At 38.1% G+C, this 18,102-nt stretch overlaps 2 protein-coding genes across 2 annotated transcripts; one reads left to right on the top strand and one right to left on the bottom strand.

The window, feature by feature from the left end:
- The first annotated feature begins 2,267 nt into the window (after positions 1-2,267).
- Positions 2,268-7,927, top strand: prdx5 (peroxiredoxin 5). Its single transcript, XM_082139987.1, has 6 exons — positions 2,268-2,425; positions 3,686-3,820; positions 6,598-6,729; positions 6,838-6,876; positions 7,086-7,150; positions 7,559-7,927. Exons 1-6 carry the CDS (start codon positions 2,333-2,335, stop codon positions 7,662-7,664), a joined length of 570 nt encoding a protein of 189 aa, XP_081996113.1. The 5' UTR covers positions 2,268-2,332; the 3' UTR covers positions 7,665-7,927.
- A 131-nt stretch (positions 7,928-8,058) lies between these two features.
- nxf1b (nuclear RNA export factor 1b) lies at positions 8,059-18,030 on the bottom strand. Its single transcript, XM_082139984.1, has 21 exons — positions 17,801-18,030; positions 15,855-16,110; positions 15,593-15,767; positions 15,393-15,476; positions 15,189-15,293; positions 14,898-14,978; positions 14,742-14,811; positions 14,556-14,644; positions 14,243-14,350; positions 14,048-14,157; positions 10,457-10,493; positions 10,230-10,301; positions 10,089-10,144; positions 9,892-9,999; positions 9,743-9,801; positions 9,337-9,452; positions 9,214-9,256; positions 9,042-9,111; positions 8,755-8,937; positions 8,588-8,648; positions 8,059-8,486 (listed from the first exon to the last, which is right to left on the bottom strand). Exons 1-21 carry the CDS (start codon positions 17,832-17,834, stop codon positions 8,448-8,450), a joined length of 1,956 nt encoding a protein of 651 aa, XP_081996110.1. The 5' UTR covers positions 17,835-18,030; the 3' UTR covers positions 8,059-8,447.
- Positions 18,031-18,102: the final 72 nt, after the last annotated feature.

The following is an 18,102-nucleotide window of genomic DNA, read 5'->3' as shown; positions in this document are numbered from 1 at the left end:
AGGCCTGTTTTTAGTTTTAGTTGCGCTGCTGGGAGCCGTTTTATTGATAAGATCCTGCATAAAATAACCCAGTAGACATACCAGTTACTGAACAATATTTAAGATTCATTTAAAAGATTTAGCAGAAGACTGATTCTGAGTGAGTAATATTTTTGAGTTTAGCACTGATATTGTGTACAATTCAATGACATAACTTGCTAATGAAAAAGTAGCCTTCGATGCTTTCCATTTCGTGTTAATCACATACCATCATTCTTTAGTAGCCTAATATAATACAGTACAATGATGATAGTTTTCCAGTGTTCTTTAGACGTTGGAAATTAAAAAATGATGGTTTCAGCTGAGAAAAGTCATTTTAAAAAGTCTTTCATGAAGGGAAAATGGTACAGCACTAACTAATGCTTGTTTTATCCTTTAGGGAGACATTACAGATGACCAGGATAAAAAAATAAATAAAATTGTTCTGCATAGATTATGTCAAAATGATCTTATGAATAAACCTGTATAAGTATTTCCAGCATAATTTATTGCAATGCATATTGCATTAAAGGATATGAAGCAGTACACATTGATCTTTGATTTTTCATGATTTAGACAGATTCCTCATGTAATGTGCCAATTTCCCCCCACAAACATCACAGGTGTCCGGTCCACTGCTTAATGGGCTCCCTGACTGATGGCACCTTTTAAAAAAATTACTTAAAACAAATATTATTGGCCCTCCTGACCTGTGGGTATAGCTAGAAAAAAAAAATCCCCCATTTACTCCGTTCGGCCCTGCAGACATATTGCGTAAAAGCTTTATTCTGTCAATATATTTCAATATTCAGTTTAAGGTGAGATAGTGCATCATTAAATTTAATGCATCATTGAATTAGCTGAAACCGCCTTATTGCATCATGTTTTATTATTGCATAACTCAAAATACAAAGAAAAAAACTACATCATCCTCCTTCCAGGAAATAAACTCTTTAAGGACAAATTAAAGTCAGTAAGTCTTTTTTTTTTTTTTTTGTCAGTAGATGATCCACCTATTAGGATTAATAGCAGCATTAAAAACAAACACACACATTGTAATCTTATTTGACCTTGAGCTCAAGGCTTGTAATGCCAAGTGCCAAAACTCATTAAAACATCATTAACTGTAACCTTTCTGAAAGCATAATTATATCCAAGCTTAGTTTAAAATGTAGGCCACATTTTAAAAATGCTGGACAACTTTCAACCCTTGTTTGGGTCAAATGTGACCCAGGACCACAAAACCAGTCGCATGGGTCAATTTTTTTAAACTGAGATGTATTAAAGCTGAATATATAAGCTTTCCATTGATGTATGGTTTGTTCGGATAGGACAATATTTGGCCGAGATACAAATATTTGAAAATCTGGAATCTGAGGGTACAAATAAATCGAAACATTGAGAAAATCTCCTTTAAAGTTGTCCATTTATGTTCGCGATTGTGCTGCATTCACTCACAAAAAATAAATGTTTTATATATTTCGAAATATCTTCTTGGAACATAATCTTTACTTAATATCCTAATGATTTTTGGCATAATAGAAAAATCGATCATTTTGACCCACATGTATTGCTGGCTATTGCCACACGTGCGACTGATTTGGCTGTCCAGGGTCACATGTAGGCCTATGCCGCCTATCACATTATGGACAAACCCTTTTTTTTTCTTTTTTTTTTTTTTTACAGTTTTTAAACCCAACGGTTGGTTTAAGTGTTTGAAATGTTTGAACTGAACAGTTAGTTAAAAATGTTTACGTTTTTTAAACCCAACGGCTGGTTTAATGTTTTAAAATGTTTAAACCCAACGGTTGGGTTTGTCGGTCCATTTTTTACCCAAACATGGGTCGAAAAACAACCCAAGCATTTTTTTGAATGTATTCGAGATGGCACCATAATTTATTAACAAACACATTCATTCTCGAAAAGAATTCCTACAGAAATATACATTACAAAAACACCTGTTTCATAGAACAATAAAAAACAAAACAAATACTGTTGCCTATCAATAATGACAAGGGAAAACGATGTAATTCAGCTGAACAGTGAGGGAGTGTCTTTTTGTTTGTTTCATCCTGCAAAGTAGCCTAGTTAATTGGTAAAGGTACTTACTGTCATAATAACAGTATATTATCTTTATTAGAGTAATAAAGTTAATAAGAAGGAGCAGTCGCAGATGAGCAGGTGCTTTGACTAATATCCCTGTAGCGGGTTGGGACTTGGGAGGAGGAGAGGCGGAGAGGCGGAGGCGTGACGGGAAGGCTGGAGGAGTGCTGTGTTCCTGGAGGCGCTGCTGGTTCAGTCTGTATATAAAGCGATGATTTCCACTACACTACTACAGAAAGGCGTCCGAGCCGCTCACAGTATTAGACTGCTGCACTCCACACGCATCTCCAGCATGCCGATCAAGGTAAGAACTTTAACCAGGCACACACAGAGACTGGACTGCATGTCGTCGGCTTTTAAAACATGACCATGGCACTATTTGCGTCGCACGGTGCCGAAAATAAACGCATTAGATGCTTCTGGATTACTGTGGCGGCCATGAGTTTTTTTTAAATGCGCGCATGTCACAGCCTAACATAAACACGGATGTGTGTTCGTGATTCTGCGTGAGCAGAATGACATTTTCGATGCAATTTCCTTTTCCTGCATATTATTCAAATATGTTGTGGCCGATCAGTTAAAGTCAGATATTGGTGAAGGAAGTAAACTATTTCCTTGTAGGCCTGTGACGCGCAACGAGAGAAGAACGGGAGCGTTCGCGGTTGCGCGCTTGCAGATCCGATGTTTTACATTATAGATTCTTTAAAGTATCCGTACATAATCTCAGACTGTTTTAAACCAAATGTGGAGTTCAATTGATCGTCATTTATGTACCTCAAGAACTTTACCAAAATTATATTCTGATATGCTAATGTGCGCACTGCGCAGTGTCATGCACGCAAATACAAAACACAGTCATGTAAAACATGTTAATATAGATATTAAAGAGGTTAACAAAGCATGTTTACACTTTATACAAATAAAATTACAATATATTTTATACTGTATGTATTTATTATTATTTAATTTTTTTTGCTAGAGAAAAATCACAGAAAATCACAGAAAATGTCCTAATTGTCCCATATTTTAGTAGCACACTAGCAGGGTTACCAAAATTCATATAAAATAATATAATATTTGGTTTGACCTCCTACACTTCATAATCCTTAAATATTGTTCCAGGTCCTTGTTAAGAGTAAGCCATGAAGGAGTTCCCATGTTTGCTGGACACACATTGGCTGCTTTTGACTATTGAGTTCAATGCATAAAAAATACATTACAATTTTAGCTTTTGTATGTAAATTCATATGTAGGCACAGCTTATATTTCTAGAAAAAAATAATAATTTCATGCATTGAAGGACAGGAATTAAGATCATAAGTTTTTTAACATCACAAGAATCATTCAGTCAAGTGTGTCCAAACTTGTTGGTGATTGTGGTGACAGCACATGATATCTGAAACTGAATGAGTTGTTGTCATCAGAGCTCTGGTGTTTGTGTTGCTGTGGCAATGAGTTGACTCACTAATAAATAATGGATTAAGAAATGAATCGATTTGATCAGTTTTTTGTGTGTGTGTGTGTTTAATGCTGTATGATTCATGCTGTTCTTAACTTTTTTAAGGTTGGTCAACATCTTCCCGCTGTGGAGGTCCAGGAAGGAGACCCGGGGAATAGCATCTCAATGGCTAAAATCTTTAAAGGCAAAAAGGGAGTGCTTTTTGGCGTGCCAGGAGCGTTCACTCCTGGATGTTCAAAGGTACCAACATAGGATCTGCTGGAATTACTGCTGCCAATTATTATTCAGTTTTGTGATATATTTATATATACAGGGGTTGTCAATGAATATGAAACACCTGGTTTTAGACCACAATAATGTATTAGTATGGTGTAGGGCCTCCTTTTGCAGCCAATTCAGCATCATTTCGTCTTGTGAATGACAGATACCTTCACAGTGGCCAGAGGGATTTTGAGCCATTCCTCTTCCAGAACGTTTTCTGACTTGTTCCTCTAAGACACCCCGAAGTGGATCAATAATATGTAGATCTGGTGACTGCGCAGGCTATGGGAGATGTTCAACTTCACTTTTATGGTCATCAAACCATTCTTTCACAAGTCTTGCTGTGTGTATCAGTGCATTATCATGCTGATTCACAGCCCTTCAGGGTACAATGTTTGAACCATTAGGTCCACATAGTCCTCCAGAATGGTTTGGTAGTTCTTGGCCATCAATTACATTAAGTAGGTAATGCCATGATATTGCAGCACCAAACCATCACTGATCCACCGCCGTGCTTCACTCTGGGCAGAAACAATCCGGGTGTTAAGCCTCTTCTGGGCTTCTTCACACCGTTACTCCAACTGATGTGAAAGACTGTAAAGGTGGACACATCAGAGAACAATACATGTTTCACATTGTCCACAGCACAAGATTTGCACTCTTGGCACCAATGAAACACATTTGGCATTGGCACGAGTGACCAAAGGCTTGGCTATAGCAGCCCGATTATTCCTCTAAGTGAAAGTGACACGTGACGGTAACCCATACTTGGAATTTGACCTCTGCATTTAACCCATCCAAGTTAATGCACACACATTAGGAGCAGAGTAGTGAGTAGTTAACACACACACTGCAAACGTGGATACACACACCCAGAGCAGCGGGCAGCCTTTAGGGGTTAGGTGCCTTGCTCAAGGGCACCTCAGTCATTTCCCACCGGTTCTGGAATCGAACCAGCAACCTTCGGGTTACCAGTTCAACTCACTAACCACTAGGCCATGACTGCCCCCGTAGTCGAGAGTTACTTGTGTTGGATGTGGTTCGTCCTACATGGTGGTATGCCGACATTACCCTGGATATCACACCTCTCAATACACCAGTGAGACCCGCACCAACAATTTGTCCTCTTTTGAACTCTGATATCATGTCTCCCATTATTCACGAGTTCGCACTCACATATGATCAGATGGAGTCATAGGATCTGTGCATTAAAATAATACATTACAATAATAATATGTATGATAATATGTGCATTAAAAATACATTACTGTTAACTACAGCCAAAGCTAAAAAGCTAAAGTTGCTAAACTATTTTCTTTAAATTATTAAAATATAATGATGCTTAGTAAATCAATAATATGAAACAGAAGCTGTGATAGTTTTTTTTTTTTTTTCTATTCTGACATATATCAGAGTGAAACGCCTTCTTGAACAAGACAAAATGCAAGGCGGGTAAGACAAAATGAGTCATTTTGTCCATTGGGAATTGATTGGATCGTTGTGGTTTGCTATTGGTCGATCTCATGTGAGTGACAGGTTGTCCCGCCCTCACGCCAGTAAACGTCATCGTAGAAGAGATGTCGCTGCAAGCGGGAGGGGGAAGTTATTTCGATTAAATATTACAAGGGCATGTTAAAAAATATATTTTGTGCACAGATTAATTATTTATAAAAAATACTGCAATCTTTCATAAAAATAAAACAAGAATTTTGATTTCATGGTTAATTTAAAGGGATAGTTCACTTTGAAATTAATTTTTGGTATGTTTTAGCTTACCTCAAGGGCATCCAAGATGTAGGTGTCTTTTTTTCCGCAGTAGTTTCAATTTTGATATTTTTAGGTCAAACCGTTCTTGTCTGTCAGTCATATAATGCAGGTCTATGGTCACTGTCTCAAAGAGCATGCACAGAGTCCAAATTAAAACAATTCCCCGTCGTCCAAATTAAACAATTCCCCATCGTAAGTACACATTGATGGCCTAAGACACTAAACGAGCGGTTTGTATGAGAAAACGAACAGTATTTATATCGTTTTTACCTCTTATACACAGCCATGTCCGAGTGATCTGATCTGACGTGTACGCAGACTGGTGCATAGATATATACACTAGATGTCGCCTTAAAGACATTCGTTCCAATGAACTGCCGTAGACAAGGCGACATCTAGTGTATATATATCTATGCACCAGTCTGCGTACACGTCAGATCAGATCACTCGGACATGGCTGTGTATAAGAGGTAAAAACGATATAAATACTGTTCGTTTTCTCACACAAACCACTCGTTTCGTTAATTTGGACGACGGGGAATTGTTTTAATTTGGACTCTGTGCATGCTCTTTGAGACAGTGACCATAGACCTGCATTATATGACTGACAGACAAGAACGGTTTGACCTAAAAATATCAAAATTGAAACTACTGCGGAAAAAAAGACACCTACATCTTGGATGCCCTTGAGGTAAGCTAAAACATACCAAAAATTAATTTCAAAGTGAACTATCCCTTTAATAGCTTTATAATGCATTAATATAGTACTATATGCATGTTATTAACGGCCAGGCCTGAAATACGACACTCAAGTGGTCCCTGAAAAGGTTGACGACCCCTGTATAATAACAAGTTTGTGAAGGAAGTATAATAAACCTAATTAGGTTGGTTTTAAATGACTGTGTGCACATCTCTTTTCATTCTATTACTGCAGCACCCGTATCACAGTCTCTTGTTTGTCTTAACTCTGTTCACTGTTGTTTTCTCAGACTCATCTCCCAGGGTTCGTACAAATGGCTGGAGACCTGAGGGCCAAAGGTGTGGATGAGGTCGCATGCGTGTCTGTTAATGATGTGTTTGTTATGACCGCCTGGGGAAAGGAGAACGGAGCAGACGGCAAGGTGGGAAAACTCTCCGCCCTTTAATTAACCTGCTTTTTACTAAAACACAGTCTAATTAGTCTCTTTAAGGATTATCTATTGAGTAATTATATGGTTGATTTATTATAGGTGCGGATGCTGGCTGATCCCACAGGAGCGTTCACAAAGGTGACATTTGCTTTTGAAGTACCTTCATCCATGGACCATTTCCAGAATTTTTATGCTGATCAATGCATAGCACATATTATAGATCTGGATGCGTTAAAATCAGGAAATATTACAGGATTAAGTGTTATTTGGCTTAAAAATGCTGTCCCAAATGTTCAGTGCTGTTTTAGATATTTATAGATATTATAAATCTATTTTTCTCTATAAAGGCTGTGGATCTCTTCCTGGACAATGATCACTTGCTCCAGGTGCTTGGAAATTTGAGGTCTCAAAGGTGAGATGATGGTCTTCCTGAAAAAAAAAAACATGTCCCACAATCATGATTATCTACCTTATTCTGCAATATTGAAGTAAGCTATTTTCTGTGAATGTGCGAGACTTCCGATTCATTAGCCACTACATTAGTGTATTTATAATTAACAATTACAAGTTTGCAACATCAAGCAGCATAATATAGTGTTTTTGTACAGCTAAAATAACTGGAAGCGAGTTCAAGTTTCAAATGGCCACATCTGCCATTTGTAACTTGATTACATTAAAAATAAGGGGACTAGTCCGACAAAATGTGAAGTTGGAATCTACTCTATTTCGTCAGTCTACTTCTCATTTTCATGTGAAATTGAAACTTTCACTTCTCAGTTGCCTCTGCTGATCCTGGATGTGTGTGTGTGTTTTTTTTCAGGTATGCCATGCTGATTGAAGATGGAGTGGTCAAGAAGCTAAATGTGGAGCCTGATGGGACAGGCCTGACCTGCAGCTTGGCCTCAAACTTTCTCACTGAGATTTAAGTTAGCAGTTTACACTGTATATAATCGGTCACCCTCCTGTTATCGACCCGATTGCCCATTTATCATTCCAAAAAACAGTGTAATGAAAATTCCCAACAATCAACACTATTGTACATGCTGTAGGGAAACCTATGCGAGGAACTAACTTGTTTACTTGGAGCGCACAAGTTTGGCTGTATCGCACACAAATGCCTGGTTCTGATGGTTATGTTGTATAACATGTAATGGTTACCCAGGCTGCAATAAATGTTTTCCTCATGATACACACATGATGTAACTGATTTTATGATGGTACCTTCACCTTTTTGGTAGACAGAAACATTATACTAAACGGTTTCATATTTTCTTTAGCTGTGGTCACAGTAAAACACAATTAAATTTTCAGTCTAGTACATAAGATCATAATTAATATTTATTTTACAAAACACAACAAACAATGAACACATACTTTATTTGCCAAATCTGTCCTATATTGAACATGACAACAGTTAAAACTTACAGAAAACTTGAACCACAAAGTTGGTTTGGGGGAGGGTGGATATTCACAAAAAAAAAATATTTTATTTTTTTTCTTCATTTTGTCTTAAATGTTTGCTCTGTAAACCTTTTATTTTTAAATTCTTGTGGATAACTTTCTTTAAAAAAAACAAAGAATTACAGGGAAAATAAAATAAGACCAAAAAAACTATAATAATAATGACAGATTTTATTTTAGATGGGAGGATAGCTTTAGGAAGGCACCTTGTGGTTCAGAGTTTCCATAAAATCCCCAGCAATAACTCCTCATTTGACAAATGCAACATCTGGGATCTTTCCTTGTGCCTATAAGAGAAGAGACCCTTGTTAGATGAATGCAGGACACATGATCCTTTGTTCTAAAAGATTTACTGCGAACCATGAGAAAAGGGCACTGGCGGTAGTACCTTAAGACCGGTGAAGATCTGAGCAGCTCTGTCAAAATCCCAATCATTGTCTTGTAGGCACCTGAAATAACAAGCAAATCTGACCTTAACAAGCTGTCCATCTTAGTATGAATCTAGAAACAGTACGATATCTAGTAGAAGTAACAAACATGTATTTTAGTCCTTACTTTTGAGACCATTCTAGGTTCATGCCAGACTTCAGGGAGAAGGCAGTAAGCATTTCTTGTTGGGTGGCGGACAGAGTGGGCACGGGGCTGCTGGACGGTGTGGGGGCGGGAGCAACGAATGCACGGCGAATTTCCTCTGTAGTGGCGTTTCGAACGAACAGCTCGTCATTCACAATGCACAGACTGAAAAGTTGAAAATAGGTTCCAATGATGATATGACCAATGGCACATATTTAAGGCAAACATTTTTTATAATTTTTTACAGATTTTTATAACCAAGATCTTACCCATTTCCAGCAGGAACAGCAATGAATACTCGAGAGAAGGCTCTGTATGATTCTCGGGATTTACCGTCCACTTAAAAAGGAGAAGAGGGGGGGAAAAGAAAAATGAGGTTGTGTACTGATCAGCTCAGAGTAAAGCTCCCAACTCTGAATCATTTTAGATAGAGGAACTCACTTTCTTTGAAAACTCCACTGACTGTAAATGCCAACAGTGTAGCCTGGAAATGACAAGCAATTAGAACCGGAAATCTGAATGTGAAACATGAAACCAGCAAACTGAACCACAAGTTTCACTCACCGTGTAGGTGTTGACATCTACAATAAAGGAGGCGATGTCGTGCTGGGTTTTGGGGAGTTCGTTCAGGAAAGCCACCACATTTAATCGTGTGTGTTTAATCAACCGAAACCGTGTAGCTGAAAAGAAAATGGCAAAACTCATCACAGAATTCAGGACACAAGCAAAAGGTGCGGTCACATTTACAGCTGCTCAGCAAAATCCAGTTATTTCAACAGGAATATGTGCAATCGGGAGTTTTACGTGATGTCGAAAGTTGGTACAACACATTTTAGTTACAGAAAGCTGCCCGAAATGTGATCACACCTTGATGTTGCAAAAACTAACCCACAGATGATAGTTTCTACAAGTTGATAGAAACTCGGAACAGAGACTTTACAGATCTTTAGATTATTAAACAATTACTTACTGGGGTCTTTCATGCGCTTGAGATTGCGACTGTCTTTCTGGTATTCCCCTAAACTACTTCTGCAGACAAAAAGATCAACACTCACTGTTTAGTAGAAGTCAATAGCGGTGATGATGACGATGATATAGCATAGAGAAAGTCTACTGTACTTTGAAGGGTTCTGCGTGATGAAGGGAATGCTGAGGGAGAAAGTTGCTCCGTCATGGTAGCCGTCCAGCAGGGGCTGTCTGTTTCCTGAGTCATATATGCTGTAATACCTGGAGGGTGATAGAGGGTGAACATTTTGATCTGAATGTATTAGTTCTTACATGCATGCATCTATTAAGACCAAAAAAAAAATACATACTGTTGCAGGAAGCAATGGATGATGTTCTTGATGTCTTCGGAGCAGAAGTAGCTAGGCTGTGTTCAAAGTAAAAGTGAGAGGTTAATAAGTATGAAAGTCAAATATGGGCGTCTCAAAGTGAAGAACAGATCGAGACCAAACCTTGCAGGGAGGAAGAGTCGCAGGAGCGACCTCTAAATCAAAACCAATGGGAGGCGGAAGGTCGTGTCCATCCTGTTGTTTAAACAATGAACAGACAAACAATGTGTCTAATATACAATTAAGCCAATGAGAAAATGTGTGACATTTCAATTATTATGATTACAACACTTGTTCTCAAACAAATTGCGTTGGCTTACACCAACAGATAAACACTGTGGATTTCCTACCAGTTTGAGCAGCTTGGGGAATCGTTCCCGTATGGCACTGTCCAACAATCACAAAGACAGAATAAAAGAAACAAGGTTAGTACAAACTGCACATGTGCCAATGAAACCGTCACATAGAGACACTCAAAAACTTTAGCCGGGCCATCTTAAGTGCAGGACAAATAGGTAAAGAGTGTATTCAATCAGAGAAATATTTACTTACAGATAATTATCCATCAGGCTTGAGATATTGCGATACTGTGAATTTATTTTCATATAAACGTTATGTACACTACTACTCAAAAGTTTGTAGTCGGTACAATTTTTAAATGTATGCACACCAAGGCTAGATTTTTTTTAATCAAATATAGTAAGACCAGTGATATTTTGTGAAACATGTGATGTGAAACATTACAACTTAAAACAACTGATGCAAAGCTGAATTTTCAGCATCATTACTCCAGTCTTTAGTGTCACATGATCCTTCAGAAATCATTCTAATATCCTGATTTGCTGCTCAAGAAACATTTATTATTATTAATGTTGAAAACAGATGTACTGTCTGCTTTATATTTCTGGCAAATCGCAATACAATATATAATATTCAGGATTCTTTGATGAATAGAAAGTTCAAAAGAACAGCATTCATCTTTTGTAACATTATAAAATGTCTTTACTGTTGATCAATTGAATGTGTACTTGAATAAAAGTTTAATAATAAAGCTTTGAAGAATAAAACCTTTTGAACAGTAGTGTATGTAACCAAGTTTACATCAACACCAAAAAACAATAACCATTCGTTTAATTTGAATAAGTAGTGAAGGGTTACTGAATACTTGAGCAAGTTTGTCGTGTACTTGTGAGAATAAAAAACATGGGCATCTGAGCCATGCCACCAATGAGCCAATCACAGCCCTGCCCCAACTCCCTCCCACCCCGGCACATGGTACTTACCCATCCACAATACTCACCACTGGTGCCCCCTACAGGCCGAAACACAGACACAAGCAGGCTGGCAAACGATGGGGGCAGTGGGGTGTTGTGAGGGGTAGAGTTTGGTGAACATTCACACCATTCAATCAATCAGTCAGGCAGTAAATAATTTTTTTTGCACAATTAGGAAGTGTACCCAGTTGAAAGGGTATAGTTTAATGTACTTGGACCAGATCTGACTCCCTGTAATCTGGTAATACTAGTGGGTCTTACTGGCAAAACTCTATGGGGTCCTGGTTTTGTTTTTTTTTGTAAAAAAAATGTTTAATCAAATATCATCAGGCACTGACATACAGGTCGACAAATACTGGCACGCCGAGTTAACTAAAATGCTTGTTCATAGCGTGCTTCAATATCTATGAAAAAATGATGCAGAACCAGGCTGCTCAAGATGACAATAAGAGAAATATGATGATATGAGAAGCTATTACGAATTTAGGGGAAAAAATAAACGAACAAAAAAATTATATAAATAAATACATTTATATATAATAGACCTAATTGTGAGTGAATGCGGCAATAGATATGGGAGGGGAAAATAAGTGTTTGGACACTAGAGAGGTTTAAATTTATGGATCAGCCACAGAGAAGACAGCTATACAGTGAGAAACCACACCAAAAGAGTGGGAGTTAATAAAAGGGGTCAGATGTAAATAAAGAGTTGAACCCTGAGCCTCTGAACAGATCATTATATGATCAAATAAATGAACGGTATAAAGGTGTATGGGTTTTATGGCCTACTTAATTTGGACCCTTCTATTAAATTTAAGAACAGCAGGGTATTTATTCAAACAATTAATTAAAGCTATATTTGAGCCCAGACACCTTACGTTTCTGTTTCCTATTTACTCTAATTTGTACTTCAGTCTATTTGATATGAATATTTGAAACTTGTTTCCTGTGATCCTCCTCCAGTATTTTCCTCTCAATGTTTTGTCTTTGACGTTTTTTCCTCCAACATGCTCTAGGACGAGGATCATGAAAGTGGTCAGTCTGACCAACTATCCTCCACCTTTGAATACAGAAACCGAGAGAGACGAAGAGAATTGCCTCTACTCTCATTTTTCATTTTGCAACATGCAGCAGAGCTCATGTTTCTGAGCAGTGCTTGGCTCAAGGTTTCTCTTAAAAACCTTCCCTCTCCTTCTCCACCCATGGCATCTCCTCGCGAACAACTCTTCATCTTCTGTGATCGTTCTTCATCTTCAAGACGTTGGCTGTGGCCAGTTTTGCGGCTGTGCCTGCCTTAGGTTGTCCCTGAATCATGAGGTGGGATCTTACCCGTCTTTGGCTAACCAGCCTCTCACTGGCCAAACAGCATCAGCATCACTCCAGGTGTCAGACATGTGCAGGGCGGGTGGAGGGAAGAGGGTGCCAGCATTTTAGAAAGGTGGAGGTCAAATGTACTTAATCGAGCATCATCTCCAAGATTATGTTCCATCCTTCTATGCCAACTTATCCATGGGCATTCTGGGAGGTCACATGATGAAGCTGCTGCTGCTTAAATTGAATTAACTACTGAAGTTTAAACTAATGAAATTTGCAATGTGCTAAAATGCTAGCATATTTACAATATGCTAAAAAGACAATCGGCGTGTTCTGTGCTAAAAGCTACAGGGACAACCAGGTGGGAACAGAGAAAAGAGTGTTTGGGGGGGGGGGGAGCAAGAATGAAAAAGCAGGTGTGAGAAGAACCATAAAAAAGAACCAGAGGTGTTGACAAACTTGGTTTGTAAAGTTTTTAAGCTGCTTACTGGATTGCCACTGGAACACGAACAAATAAATATTAATCACATCACATGCCTGATGATAGTGGAACTAGTGGAAAATAACCAAGTGCTCACTGGTCAAGAGTTAATACACCTGTATATTAGACAGGACTGAATGACTCTGGCGGATGGGATTGTTTTTTTCTTTAGAATAACATGCAATGATTAGGGACAATTATTAAGAAATAGCTCATTGTTTTCAAGTGTGATATTTTTTTAAAAAGAACACTTTCTACTAAGACTGTCCTTACAAATGTCACATCAGCCTCCTGTCGGGCAATTGTTATACCTACAGAATAAATTAAAATGCAATGTGTATTTTTAATGTTCAACACACATTATATGTCTGCCTCAAATTAAGCTATTAATAATCGCCATGTTTTCTAGGTGTATTTTTAAGCACACCGGGTTTTTCTGTTTTTGTTAATTGTTTTGCGTATTGATACAAATGTCCATGCATATGCATGCTTTCATGTGCATAAGCGCACAACCACACAAACCCTCAAAGATTTTATTTCAGGCCTGAAACATACTCTACGCAAGTACGTAACAGCAGACACTGGGCAAGCTAGATTTTGTGGTGTTGTGTCCCTAAATTGGTCACATTGCAAAATGTGATGCAACATGTATGCGTTGCATAATCAGTGCTGCCAGAGTGCTTTAGTGGACATTAGTGCAAACAATTTTTCTCTTTCATATCAACCTCTATAGTTTGAGGCACACAGAGGCTTGTTACTGCCGAGTAATGTAAAAGCACATTTGCAAGTCTTGTGCTTGACATTTGTGTACTTGTGTATAGTATTTTTCTTGCTGTATGTTCAACAAACAACCAACAATTGAGAAAACTAACCTGACATAGTCAGCCTGGATCTTGAAGTGGCCACACAAAGGATTTCCCTCCAATGAGAGATCCACCAGCTTCAGATCTCTCAGTTTATCAAGTTCTCTCTCTGTCTTCAGCTACAAGATGACACAAATAATGCATGACTAAGAAGACTACAGGAGGAAAAGGTAAATCTATAGGTATCAGACAGCATACGCATACCTCATTGTGTGATAGATTGAGAATCTTCAGGTTGGGAACCTTGTTGACAATATCTGCCAAGTCATCCAGCCTGTATAACCGGTTGTTACTCAGGTTGAGACAAACCAGCTGTGAATGAAAAAATAAGATTTAATTGCATCTGTAGAGTTCATGTACACTACCTGTTCAAACATTTGGGGTCTGTCAAAATTTTAAACCTTTAATATTATCAAATATAATTGCCATATCTTGCAATATGAGTACATGCCTGCTGAGCTTTTTAGAAGAAATTTCTATTTTCAGGCAATCATACATGTAAATTGTAATTTCTTACCTCAGGAATGTTCTCCTCAATTATTTTGATAACTCCCAGCATGGAGTTCCTCCTATTTAAAGTGACCTCAATATTTTGAGAAACCAAATCTACCAGAAAAGGACCAACATTTTAGCAACATCCCACAACAAGCCAAGCTGAATAAGTGTTTAAGTTTGGAGAAAAAGGACTGTATGCAAGTCAAACCTGGATCGACTCTGATGTTGTTCAGATCTAGAGCCTGCTGTGATCCGTCAAATCGTTTGGCCATGCATTGCTGCAGAAGACAGTCAGGAATATTATACATAAATTAATTTAATGAGAACATCCTCTTGAAGGCCGCTGCAGGTAACCATCACTCACCTTCAAATGCTCCAGATCCGCGGTCTTCAGATCAGTGTAAATCAAAGTGGGCGGTGGGCAGGGGTTCATAACAAGAGTCACCTATCCAATTCAACAGATTAACACTAAATTAGATTGTCAAACCAATGATTAAACAAGAATTTTACACAGATCTGCACATGAAACGCATAATTTAATTTTTTATGGTTAGTATTGTAGAAAAATATCATTAGAAAGATGACTAAATGCATCATAAACACTGAAAGATTACGGAAATGGCATCAGGTTTAGTGAAAAATGTTTTTTTATTACCTTATATCCATCTTTGTCTGTTATTTTCCGTGACACTTTAAACAAGGCATTTGCAGTAGTGGAGTCTTCAATATAAAACTGGGCCTTGTTGCCCTCAGTGTGATACTATGACCAAAAAAGACAAGACAGAACAGATTTAGCAATTTTACATATCGGTACATTTTCTATGGCATGCTGAGGAAATATATTTTATCGTAGACTTACCTGAACTGCATGGAATGGCATAGAACATATGTTCTGAAGTGAAGTCAGAAGCCAATCTTTGTCGTATTTCTTCCCGAAAGGAATCTGTGGTCAGATACAAATACAACCACAATGCCATTAGGTCATAAACATGCTTTAAGTAAATCTTAAAATGTCAATAACTGCTTAATTCATGTGCTATTAATGTCTAATGTACTAACAGTCATTTTAAACCAGTTCTTGCGACTTCCATCAGTACCACTGCCACCTCCACCTCCTCTGCCTCTGCCTCCATATCGATTGCCACCTCTATCTTCATTTCCACCTCCGCCGCCACCTCGTCCACCTTTGCGATTGCGTTCCTCACGGCGATTCTGTGGCCGGCCATACGGATTGCTGAAAGTATAAAATTTTGTCTTTTGTACCGTGATGGTTACATAAGAAAATATGTCTAAGTATGCTGCATGCATCACAAGAGCTTACTATCTGCCCCGGGAGCCGCTGTCTAGCGGACCTTCCGCCATGGTCACATCTCCATCATCATCATGCAGTCTCGACCGGGGACCAGGGCCACCTCCACCTCCACCACCACCACCACCACCTCCTCCACCACCACCACCACCATTGTAACCGCCTCGATGCCTTGGCCGAGAAATCTGATCGCTGTACAAGGGGGCTCTGAAAGGGCCTCTGCCTTTACGATTGCGATGCTGTGGTCCACCGACACGGTCATCATGCTCTGAAAGATGCAAGATGAAAGAGTCAAAGGTGTGAAAGCCTGTCTTTAACAAATGCGAGTAACGTGTCGTAACTCCTGATCAAACAAGTGCAAATGTGCCACTGCTTGGATATTGGCTAAAATGTCATTTTTGTTGCTGGAATAGAAACAAAAAAAAATCATTTCACACTAAATTGCACAGCTATACCCCTAAAAATTTAATATTTTAGAAATAAATGGTGTGTTGGTATGCTGGACAGAATACACACTAGTACAATGTGCTGCTCGTCTTGACGTTTTTAAAAATTGAGGACAGTAGCGATATTGTTGTTATGAAATAACAATAAATAATAATATTTGCTGACGGAAAATGACCGTAAATTTTCGGTCTTGGTGAGTATCCTCTAAACACAGTCGGTTATGTCTTAAATAAGCATAAATCGCACGTGACCGTATAATGAACACAGGATCCGTGCACTAGCTCTTAAAGGGACAGCAGCCATATGTGTCTGTCATTCATTTGGTTGTCAAAACAACAAAACATAGCTTTCATTTTAAGGAATCAGGATTAATAGCCTATGTATTTAATTTAGTCAGGACTAAAATACTACCCAGTGTTATTTTACATTTGATTACTTTATTCAGTCTCTGTAGTATTTCTGAATACTAGTGTTAGACCTACGCAAAAACGTTTCTCTTTATTGGTATCTTTATTCTATTGTATTTATTTGTGCTACTTTTTTCAATTTAATTCAGATTGAAATCAAGCTTCCTTGTGTTGTGTAAAGAACAAAATTACCCCATTGTAAAAAATGCAATGAGTGAGCATACATTTAGGCGAGATAAATGTAATAAAAAATAAAAAAGTCTAAATTTCCCCCTCAAATTAAAAATCCCCCCCCATAAGAATCACCTAAGGGGGGATTTCCCCCCCATTTTCCAAAATGAAATTCAGGCCCTATGCCTGAGGCGGGGAATATTGTACAGAAGCTTTCTATAGAAATTGATTGACCTCTTACACAAATGTTTTTTTTTTAGGTAACCAACTAAAGTTAGTCACTACAGAGGAAAGCATCTGTTTTACAAGACTTTAACCATATAAAGCTGTATCAAATTTGATATGTGAATTTATAAAGATTCTCCAAAGAAGACATAACGTTAGCCTATTGGGAGAAATGGAGTGACAACTTCATATAAAATTACATTGAAATTATGTTATCACCTCCTCGAATATGAGCTCCATATTCTCACTATATCACACTATACGCGCCAAAGAGCCTGCTGATGTATCAAATTTGATAATAAACAAAAACATGCAATCTTTGCTAATATCGCAGCAGTTTAACATGACCTCAACACATATTGTCACCACGCGGTCAGATTCAGTTCACCCTGCTCAATTTTCCTTTAACAAAATCCCAAAATAAAACACAAAATGCGGCTAAATCAACCGATATAATGAGTTTATTGTTTGTCTAAACTAACTGCTAACAACAAAAACACATTACGCCCCAACAAAAACAAAAGCTAGCTGGCTAGAGATAACTTATGTAAATGGTAGAGTAACGTTACACGGCAACAGACCCCATAGAGCTACAAAATTGTATTTGGGGTTTAACAAGATCGTGAATAATCTTACCTAAACATCATTAATGATAGAGAATTGAAATGGGTGTAACGTTAAGCGTTTTTGCTAACGTCTCAAACTTACCACTATAGTAGCGCGAGCCGTCCGCTGTCGCCATCTTTAAAGAAGGCTTTTACGCTGCTATTTAAAATATAGGACTTCCACGTGTTATTTTCCTATTTTTGTATATAAAAAGAAATCAAAAGAAATTAAGATAGACGCTTTGAAAGCCTGTGAGATCAGAAGAGATTCTTTCTTGACAGTGTTTTGTGAGAAGAAGAATCCGTCTCAAATTGCAGCTGCGCCAGATTCTTCTTCGAACGCTCAGTGGAAGTTTACAGAACACATCATCGTTGCCACCTAGTGACAGCCAATGAGTGACGATG

Source organism: Leuciscus leuciscus, assembly GCF_965113295.1.
Source record: "Leuciscus leuciscus genome assembly, chromosome: 16".
Lineage (NCBI taxonomy): Eukaryota > Metazoa > Chordata > Actinopteri > Cypriniformes > Leuciscidae > Leuciscus > Leuciscus leuciscus.
Note: the sequence above shows the minus strand (reverse complement) of the source record. Positions and strands in the feature narration are given on the sequence as shown.